General features: G+C 47.2%; 1 protein-coding gene across 5 annotated transcripts; it reads left to right on the top strand.

Annotated features, from left to right (window-relative positions):
* Positions 1–1,255: 1,255 nt before the first annotated feature.
* Positions 1,256–10,060, top strand: TPM4 (tropomyosin 4). Of its 5 annotated transcripts, none has more exons than XM_062510352.1 (9): positions 1,256–1,369; positions 3,385–3,510; positions 6,696–6,829; positions 7,078–7,195; positions 7,621–7,691; positions 7,915–7,990; positions 8,285–8,347; positions 8,427–8,496; positions 9,698–10,060. In XM_062510352.1, exons 1-9 carry the CDS (start codon positions 1,256–1,258, stop codon positions 9,778–9,780), a joined length of 855 nt encoding a protein of 284 aa, XP_062366336.1. In that variant the 3' UTR covers positions 9,781–10,060. The 5 variants fall into 5 exon arrangements, with proteins under 5 accessions (XP_062366336.1, XP_062366337.1, XP_062366338.1 ...); XM_062510353.1 differs by lacking the exon at positions 9,698–10,060 and adding an exon at positions 9,012–9,094; XM_062510354.1 differs by lacking the exons at positions 1,256–1,369; positions 3,385–3,510 and adding an exon at positions 4,559–4,722.
* Positions 10,061–10,096: the final 36 nt, after the last annotated feature.

Here is a 10,096-nt window from a genome sequence, read left to right as displayed (position 1 = left end):
GGCAGATTTTTCCTTAAAAGCCTCTCCCAAAGGCCTTCCAGTGTTGTGCCAGCTCAGCCCCAGAGGCTGGGAAAGTTCTGGGTTGGACTTGGTGATCACTGTGGGACCCATCTCAGTATATTCCGTGGCTCTGTGCTGGTGTCCAGGGTATCAAAGTCCAAAAGTGCTGCCAGGCTGTCCTGGAAAATGCTGTACATCAGTACATGAGAACATCAGAGCAGTCTGGACAAGGCTGTGCCAGGCTGTGAGGCTCAGCAAGAGCATGCAAAAGGATGGAATGGTTTTGGGGATGTGTTTAATAGAGCTGCAAAGGGAAGCAGAGCTCACTCTGGGGCTGTTGGATGCTCTGCTTGGTGTCTTCTGTCAGTGGAGCTACTCCTGTGCTTCCTCAGTGCCTGCTCTTGCCTGACAGAGTGAAGGTGACTGCTTCATACAGCAGAAGGAATAATTTACAGTGCTCATCAGACTGCAACTTCAGGTGTTGTTCATTTCCCCAAGTATTTAGTGAGGAAAATTTCAAGGACAGGCACTCAGACTCACTGAGTTTGCCTTGAGCCTGAACTTGACATCTAAATTTGAGCTCTGTTATGTGTTATACTATCACACATTATAGATGGTTCCTTAACACCAGTGCTTATTTTTACAGCAAAAACCTCTGCTGTTTCATATCCTGTACCTTTTTACAACTTAAATTTAGCTACTTCTTAAGCATAGAGTTTTTGTTTATTTATTTTATGTATGGATTTATTTTAGAGTAACCTAAAGAGATCCTTCCCTTCATTAGCCTCTTGCCCTTATTCCAGGAAGGCAGGCCACCCCCAAGATCTGCTGGGTTGGTTAATTGCTCTGCACACATAAAGAGGAGCTAATCAGCTTTTCCTCAAGCATGTGTTCATATGTCAACACTTTTGCTTCTGTCAGAAGCTTAAAAATGGAAACAGTTTTCTCTTTAAGAAAACAGGACCCAAATAAGGAGATGGAGTGGTGAAGATTCCTCTAGTGAGTGAGTCTGTTCCAGCTCATTCCTTAGAAAGGCTGTGCATGGAACACCAGACAAGAGGCCAATAGATCTGGGTTTTGTCCAGGGGGCTCTGGGTTTAAAGCTCTCTAAAACCACTTGTAGCTCATTTTCCCTGTGACTTGCCTGGGTACAACTTCATTCTCTGTCCTGCAGAGACAAGCTGGTAAAAATCTGAAATTCTACTCATCAGATTCTTTTAGTTGTGTGACAGATCCAGCTTGTCCTTGAGCAAAAATGGAAGCTATCAAGAAAAAGATGCAGATGTTGAAGTTAGACAAGGAGAATGCCATTGACCGAGCAGAGCAGGCTGAGACAGATAAGAAGGCAGCTGAGGACAAATGCAAGCAGGTAAGTGGAAATAAAATCACTGTCTGTGTGTGCTGTGGAAATAAGTGTAACAAAATACTGTGTGGAATGTTCTGATTCAGAAAGCAAAATAATTTGAAGTCAGTTTTCTGTTAATATTCTTTTGAAGTTTTTTTTTTGCCTTTTTGTTTTGCTTGTACAGCCAGGACTCGGCTGTAACTTCTCAGCCATCTCAGTCTTTCCAAAATTAACATCATCCACAGATTATTAACAGTACTTTGTCCAAGTTTTTTTTTTTTAATCTTACATAATTGTCCTAAGTTTCTCATGCTTTGATTCCATGCAAAAGGCCTTTACGTATTTAAAATCAAAGCTGTAAACCCTGACACCTGTAGGACTAGTGCTAATAGAGTTGGCTTTGTCTAAACATTAATTAAGCCTCTTCTTGAAATGAATTAATAAAGTTCACTTCAAGTTCTTGGTGCAGAGAGTGCCCCTTAGAGGTGCCAGCTGAGACTCAACAGGAGATGTGTTCTCTAAATTTTTTTATCAAGAATAATGGGGGAAAAAGATCTTAATTTGAATGCTGTTCTTTTAACTGAATTCTAATGATAACATTTTCATATTCTTTTGCTTTTCAATGTCTTTATTCTGGGTGTCTGTCTCCTCTTTGAGCTTTAGTATTTCCAGACTGATTTTGAAATGTTAGCTTTCTACATTCAAGTTTTTACAGCACTTTTTGTAAAAGTAGCACATCCTTTCCTTTTACATTCTCTAAATTTGGCTGCTTCTACATCTTCCACACTGCTGTAATACGTTGTAAGCATTCATCTGTCCTAATATTTCTTCTTTAGAAAAATAAATCTTTGATCTTACTCCTCTTTTCTGAATTGTCACTTTTTTTTCTCAAAAGCTTATTTTTTAATGTGGACACAGTACTCAAGTAGTTACATTAATATTCATACACAAAGCCAGCATCTGCTTCATGGTGCTCACTGTCCCTCTGTTAGAACATCCAAGCAAGGTTTGCAGTTCTCTGACACTATCTGGTTACTCTCTGCAAGATAACAACATTCCAGAATAGCACACTTCCAAAAATGTTTTTAAAACTATCAGTGAAACTAAAATGAAGGAAGTACACCAAAACACAAACTATTTTGATAGAGTAAATTTCTGTCAAGGTGGAGCTAAATGGACAAATCAGTGTCTCAACAGACTGAGCTGTTTTGTGTTGCAAATTAAAGGATGAACCAGATGGATTTGCAGGCCCACCCTTATCAGCAGCAAGCCTTTGATAATGTGAATTCTTCAGGGAGCATGAGACAGTTTGCCACTAAACAGCCTCCCAGCAGGTTATAAATAGCACCATTCTAGTGAACAGTATGGATTTATATGGTATGGAGGAGTCTGAGCCTCATTGTTTGATGAAGCATATTGTGTTGGGCCTCAGTTAGAGAATAATCCAGGTTGGAAGGGACCTCCTGAAGTCACAAGTCCCACCTATAGCAAGGCCAGCCCTGTTCCCTCCTGCATCCAGGGTATCCCATTTGGGTTGAAGTGTCCTGAAACACAAAGATTGTTAAGGAAGGACCACTAATTTTTTTTCAGCTGTACAGGAATTGAATAGTTTCCTGAAAATTCACCAGGTAATATTGTTAGAACAAACACTAAAAAACCCCATAATTTAAAAACGTCTATAATTATGCTGCAAAACTGCTACAGGGTGTTAAAAAAAAAGTGAGGTGAAAAAAGGTTTATACCAAGTTCTGTATTAAACCTGGTCCTGTGTGTGTGTGTGTGTGTGTGTGTGTGTGTGTGTGTGTATGTGTGTAGTGCCAGGCAACGTTATTCAAGGATGACATGTTTTTAATGATCCATCCCTGGCAACTACCAGTCATTCTCAGACTGCTATCACCAGCAGAACTTTGATCTGGTCTTTTGTTGCTCTTTGTATGCTATATTGGATTAAAACAAATAGTAAAGAGTGGTTTTATCATATTAAACTGTAACTGATACTACATCAGTATGGTCACATTCTGGTTCTTTTCTCTTGAAAGGTAGAGGATGAGCTGGTAGCTCTGCAGAAGAAGTTGAAAGGAACTGAAGATGAGCTGGATAAATACTCAGAGGCTCTCAAAGATGCCCAGGAAAAACTGGAGCAGGCTGAGAAGAAGGCCACTGATGTACGTATCCATGGCTAACACTTGCCTGTAACTCTGCTCTGTGTATTTTGTATGCGCTTCACTGATTGTATGCATTTTTGCCGAGGGATGGAAAGGCGGAGTTAACGGTGCAGGGTCTTAATCTGCTCTCTCCTCTTCTAAAGGGAGCGGGGCTGTTCTGAGCCGAGAGCACGGCACACCCAGCTGCCCCCGGGAGCTGGCACCACCTGCGGCTCTGCGGGTACCGGGGTGGGACACTGGGGGGCCTCTCCCGCCCCCGAAACGGATGGGAATCCTTTAGGAATTGAGAAATCTCCTTTAATAGAAGTAAACAAAATGGTGACTTTTGAAGGAAAATGGTACGGCAGCAGAACTATGCCGTAGCGTAAGGATGCCCTTTGCCTTCATCCCCGCGGCAGGGTAAAGGGCCGGTCCAGGCTCCGCGGCGGAGCGCGGGCAGGGCCCGGCAGCGATCAGAGAGCCTCCCCTTGGGGCCGGGGGCGCGGCTGCCGGGGGGGCCGGGCTGCATCGCCGAGCGGGTCCCGGTTCGAGCGGGGCCGGTCCGAGCCGGGCCAGGTTCGAGCGGGTCCCGGTCCGAGCGGGGCCGGTCCGAGCGGGTCCCGGTCCGAGCGGGGCCGGGCCGAGCAGGGCCCGGTCCGAGCGGGTCCCGGTCCGAGCGGGGCCGGGCCGAGCAGGGCCCGGTCCGAGCGGGTCCCGGTCCGAGCCGGGCCAGGTTCGAGCGGGTCCCGGTCCGAGCGGGGCCGGGCCGAGCAGGGCCCGGTTCGAGCGGGTCCCGGTCCGAGCGGGTCCCGGTCCGAGCCGGGCCGGGTTCGAGCGGGGCGCGGTCCGAGCGGGGCGCGGCCCGAGCGGGGCCGGTCAGAGCGGGGCCCGGTTCGAGCGGGGCCGGTCAGAGCGGAGCCCGGTTCGAGCGGGTCCCGGTCCGAGCGGGGCCGGGTTCGAGCGGGTCCCGGTCCGTCACCACTCCCCCTGCAGCCGCGTGACGTCACCACTCCCCCTGCAGCCGCGTGACGTCACCGGGCCATTGAAAGGCGCGGGCCCGCCACGTGCAGCGCTTCCGCGCCCAGCCCGCCGAACGCGCCCATGGCCGCGCCGAGCTCCCTGGAAGCCGTCAAGAGGAAGATCCAGTGCCTGCAGCAACAGGCGGATGAGGCGGAGGATCGCGCCCAGGTCCTCCAGCGGGAGCTGGACCTGGAACGGGACCTGCGGGAGAAAGTGAGACCGCCCGGGCTGCCTGCTCGCCTCTCTCGGTCGCTCTCTCCCGGGCTGCTCCTTCCTTCCTGTCTCTGGCTCTCTCTTGCTGGGGCGCGCCCGGCTCTCCCCCGCTGCGGGAGGGCGGCTTGGCCGCCGGCTGCCTCCATCCCTCGGCTGTCCCCGCTCCGCTCCGCTCCGCTCCGCACTCACCGCCCGCGGGAGCCCCGGCGCTGCCGCAGCGCCGCGCCCGCAGCATCCCGCGGGGGAACCGGGCCGCCTATCGCGCTTTGGGGCCCGTTCCTGCGGAAAAGGCATTCGAGCACCATCGGCACCGGGGAGCGGTTGAGTGTTTAGTAGGAAATGGCTGTATAATTAGGGAACGGCGCTGCACGACACCGAGTGGGGAGTTCCCGCCTCTCGGCGCGGCACCGCTGGCTTCAGCACAGCTGGGAAATGTCCGAACTGCTGAAAAATAACTTTCCGTCCTGGTTTTCACAGAGAAATGCGAATTCTCCTCTAGCGTGCGTCTCTCCCGGGGTTGGACAGCTGGTTTCACTTAGATTTGTGTGCGATCAGCTTTCCCGGCATCTTCCTGCTATTTTATCACATGTCAGCGAGTTAGTTTTACCGTATAAGGACTTCGGGCTGCTGCTGGGAGAGGTGGAGCCAGGCTCACCCCAGATTCCCAGTGGCCCCGGCTCCGTAGCTTTGGAATCTTGCTGAATTAAAATGGTACTTTAAAAGTACCCTGTCTAGTGGAAGGAGCTGCTGCCACAGAACAGATGCCAGTTTTGTACATGATCGATGCCTTGTGTATAAATTGGGAAGTTAAACACTGCACTGGGTAAAAACAGATGAAATGTTGGATAATTTATGGCTAGAGGAATCCTGAGTCAGCTTCCATTTGGATCAGCCACCGAAGTCCTTTCCAAGATGGCTCAGAAGTGAATGGAAACCACTTCCTCCAGCTTAGGAGTGGTCAGTGACCAAATTTGCTAAGCTGCAGCAAAACACTTTATTTTTTTTTTTTCTGAAGTGTTTAACATAAAGCATAAAACAGTCACCCCTCCAGGGTCTATATCCCGTAAAACTGTTTGGGAGACAAAACAGTTAATCTTGTATATGGCAATCCTTCTCAGATTTGGGGACAAAAAGGTGTACAAGCCTGGCAGTTTTTAAAGCAAGGCTTTATTTTCCTTCAAAAACAAGCAGTTAAAGGAGCCGTATATTAATAAACATATTTATGGGCACCAATTTGTCCATGTTGTCTGTATCGAACATTTCTCCCAGCAATCTCTTCCATTTATTCACTAGTCTTTTTTATATGTTAATGGTGTTCCAATTACTGTGCAGTATATTCAATAATATACAAACACATCTTACTAAGAAATGCATCCTGCCTAATTCCTTTAAGTACTGCAGGAAGCAAAGTGAATTTATTTAAGGATATATCTGATTTTGTCTCAAAAAAGTCTGACTGCCATGCTGGGGCCACTGTCTGTGCCCAGCTGACTGCGTAGATTCTACCGTGGTTGCAAGGTTTGGGAGCCAGGATGGATCAGGAACGGGCTCAAACTTCACCGTGAGCTGTGACAGGGTGTCACTGAAACCAAGGGCAGAGAAATCAGCGGTGAAGGTTTTGGAACTAAGCCATCATGGAAACGGTTCATTTTTTAAGTTGGGATAGGTTGCAGGGCTGTGGAGTGCTCCAAAAATACCCTGATGCATTTGCAGTCCTGTAGAGTTCCTTTTTGTGTGGCAGGAATGGTAAGGGCCATTAAAAAAAGAAAGAGCAAGCGCACACTCCCATACCTTGACATTCCTGAGATGCCACAGTTTAAGCAAACAAAAAAGCAGAGGCAGAAGGGCCCCTGAGCTCCCCTGCATGTCCCAGGGAGATGCTGTTGCAGTTTTAAGGGAACTGGTTAGCTGGGAGCATTGCCAGCACCAAGTGACCTGTGTAACCCCTTTTCTGGGCGGGTGTTTTCACTCAGGCTGAAGGTGAGGTGGCAGCTCTGAACAGACGCATCCAGCTCGTGGAAGAGGAGTTGGATCGTGCCCAGGAACGACTGGCCACAGCCCTGCAGAAACTGGAGGAGGCTGAGAAGGCAGCAGATGAGAGCGAGAGGTACATTGTTAAAAAATGAATATCCGTTAATATTCCTGTGTAATCTCGTATCTGCATGTGCTAATGTGAGCTGCAGGTCAGAGACTTGAAACCTTTTTACAAGCTTGATTGGGTAATTCCGTTAGCCTTGGTGAGCGTGATGGTCAATAATGGGCCACTTTTGGGTTACAAATGTCAAATTCCATTTTTTGAAGTTGAGATACAATTGCCAAAATGCTTCTACATTAAACATGCTTTAACTTCTGCAGAGGAATGAAGGTTATTGAGAACAGAGCAATGAAAGATGAAGAGAAAATGGAAATTCAGGAAATGCAGTTGAAGGAGGCCAAGCACATTGCTGAAGAAGCCGACCGCAAGTATGAGGAGGTAAAAGGGAGAAGGAAATGGTGAAACATGCAGGAGGAGAGCCATGGACAGTAATGCTACTCTTGAGTTTAGTCCCTCTGTTCAGTTCACACTGGGTGATGCTTCAACCTTGGAACATTCCCAGCAAGGAGGAATTTTAATAGTGATTTGAAGTGCCATAGGTACCTAATGCTAAAAATACTGCAAAATCTTAACTAATTGGGGAGGGCTGTTACATCTGTGGGTATAAGCTTTAGCCTCATTCCCTTATTCCAGAGGAAGCAGGAGCAAAGTACTGCTGAGTGCTTTTTGAAATCTGAAAGGAAGGTGTCACAGCCTGTGGCAGGGGATGGAACTAGATGGTTTTTGAGGTCCCTCCCAGCCCAGGCCGTGCTGTGATTCTGTGAACTACAGCCTGGCCTGACACAGTTGTTGTCTTTTTACAGGTTGCCCGTAAACTGGTTATTTTGGAGGGTGAACTGGAAAGAGCTGAGGAGCGTGCAGAGGTGTCTGAAGTGTGAGTAACTTTTTAGAATACAGGAAAGATCAACACCACATTTCATTTAAAAAAATCTCCTGATAGGCAGGCATGTAGTTAGTACTTGTAGAAAAGTTTGCTTGTACACTATGTGCCCTGTTTTCTTCTTTCAGACTTAATTACTTCCTCCCTTGTATTTTTTAGACTCCTCCAAATCGTAACAGGAAGACAAGTAATTCATACTTCTATTTTCCCCTTATAGTAAATGTAGTGACCTCGAAGAAGAGTTAAAGAACGTCACAAACAACCTGAAATCTTTGGAAGCTCAATCTGAAAAGGTTGGTTCTTTCAGTAAACTAAAGGATATGGGCAAAGCCAAAACTTGTAAATAGAATTAATAGAAATAAAGCAGAAGTACAAAGCAAATGAGAGGTTTTATCTGCCTGCTTGTGGATACCACTTGATCAGTTCTGCCCAAACAAGCCTGAAGGTCTGGGGGAGAGGAGAAAAGCACAGAAATTGTGTTTGCAGCTGTTGTAAAAGGAAGAGTGCTTGTAAATAGGTCACTGTTTCTTAAAACATTCATTATTGTTGCTACATCTTCCCTTAAAGACTGCTTATTGTTTTCACAGTACTCGGAAAAAGAAGATAAATATGAAGAAGAAATCAAGATTCTCTCTGACAAGCTGAAAGAAGTAAGTTTGGCCATCCCCAAAATGTCTTTGGGCATAATCTTTCTAGGAGTATCCAACAATCCTATTTCAACTTTTCTAGGCTGAAACTCGTGCGGAATTTGCCGAGAGAACTGTTGCCAAACTGGAAAAGTCTATTGATGACCTGGAAGGTATGGAATGAATCAAGTTTCTTTAAAAGTGGCCAGTTTCAAATCAGAGAACAAATTCTAGGAGTGGGTGGTGGATTTTACTGGGAAAGAACAGCAGCTCTCCTCAGGCATATTGGTACATGGGTGTGATGTGTCCACTGGGCACCTGCCCTGTGTGGTGGAAATTCTCCTGAAAAAGGTTTTCTTTCATAAAGTTGGTAACAGTTACCTGATTTTAGCCAATTTACAGATAGAAGGACTCAAGGGCACAAGATCCCTGCCCTACTTAATCTGCTTACTGGAAAATAATTGTGAGATTAAAAAAAAAATTCACATGGGTGAAATTTCTGACCAGGCAGCTTTGTGGGTGTTCTGCTGCTTTCCTTCTGATACTCAACTACACCTCTGTTTTCTTCTTTTGTTTTCCTCCCCAACTCCCTTGGCTGCTGTTGCCTTTTGCCTGTCTCCGTTCTCCTCCTGTGGCCTCTTCCCTGCATTTCTTGCTGGCCTGTTCCTGCTGCCCTCGGCACTGACAGATGAGCTCTACGCTCAGAAGCTGAAGTACAAAGCCATCAGTGAGGAGCTTGACCATGCTCTCAATGACATGACTTCTTTGTGACCTGCCTTTGTGTGGGGGCTCCCACTCACTGTGTTTTCTCAAGCTTTTCTTGCTTGTAATCCCTGTCACTCCTGCGTCACTTCCACCAGCAGCCCTTCCACCTCTGTGGGAACTCAGCTCAATAAAACATGATACCTCTAGCTTTCATCCTTCGGGTTTATTTCTGTATAAATCACCTCAAATACACTGGTGATCACACCAAAAACATATTCAGCTCCTCATGTGGGGTGGAGCAAGACACAGTCAGGATGGGGTAGGACCTGGGTCAGGCAAACACTCAGATTCTAGTGTTCCCAGGGATGCGGGTTTCAGCAAAAAGCTTTAAGTGTGCTCCACCAGCCTGGTTAAAAACCTGAGTCCAAGGAAAACCCAGCAAGAAGTGTCCTATAAATGACACATTAAAACACAGGTCTTTCACATTTCATGAGATGTGTCCAAAAACCTCCTGTAAGGTGAGAAATTTCAAAAATCTGGCCCCATTTTGATGATACAGCTAAAAAGGAGTCTTAAATATGAAGGTAAGTTACCCAAGCTTTTATTTAAAGAGAAAAGGCTATAGAATATTTGTGATTTAAATCTTGTGGTTTTCTTCTTTCTCACCAGAAAAACTTGCCCAAGCCAAGGAGGAGAACTTGGGCTTGCACCAGACACTGGACCAGACGCTAAATGAACTGAACTGTATATGAGAGGCGCAGAGCTGACAGCAGCCAACAGGAGCCAGCCCTGTCCCTGCATCGCCCCTCTCTCCTCTCTCTCTGTATCCTGGAAAAGCCAATTAAGTTATGACCAGCACAGCCACCCGATGGGCTCGGGCAGCCCCCGGGAGCCCCTGCCCTGCCGGGGCCGCTGCACGGCCCGTGCCTGGCTGTTCCTCACGGTTCCGTAGTCCTTTCATATAAACCCCAGTAGAAGCTGCACCCGAGCGGTGGCGCCGCCTCCGCGCGCACCTGTCCCTGCCGTTTCATATTAAACAATTTCTCACAGTCCCGAGGCCTCTCCGCG

Source organism: Cinclus cinclus, chromosome 28 (assembly GCF_963662255.1).
Source record: "Cinclus cinclus chromosome 28, bCinCin1.1, whole genome shotgun sequence".
Taxonomy (NCBI): domain Eukaryota; kingdom Metazoa; phylum Chordata; class Aves; order Passeriformes; family Cinclidae; genus Cinclus; species Cinclus cinclus.
Note: the sequence above shows the minus strand (reverse complement) of the source record. Positions and strands in the feature narration are given on the sequence as shown.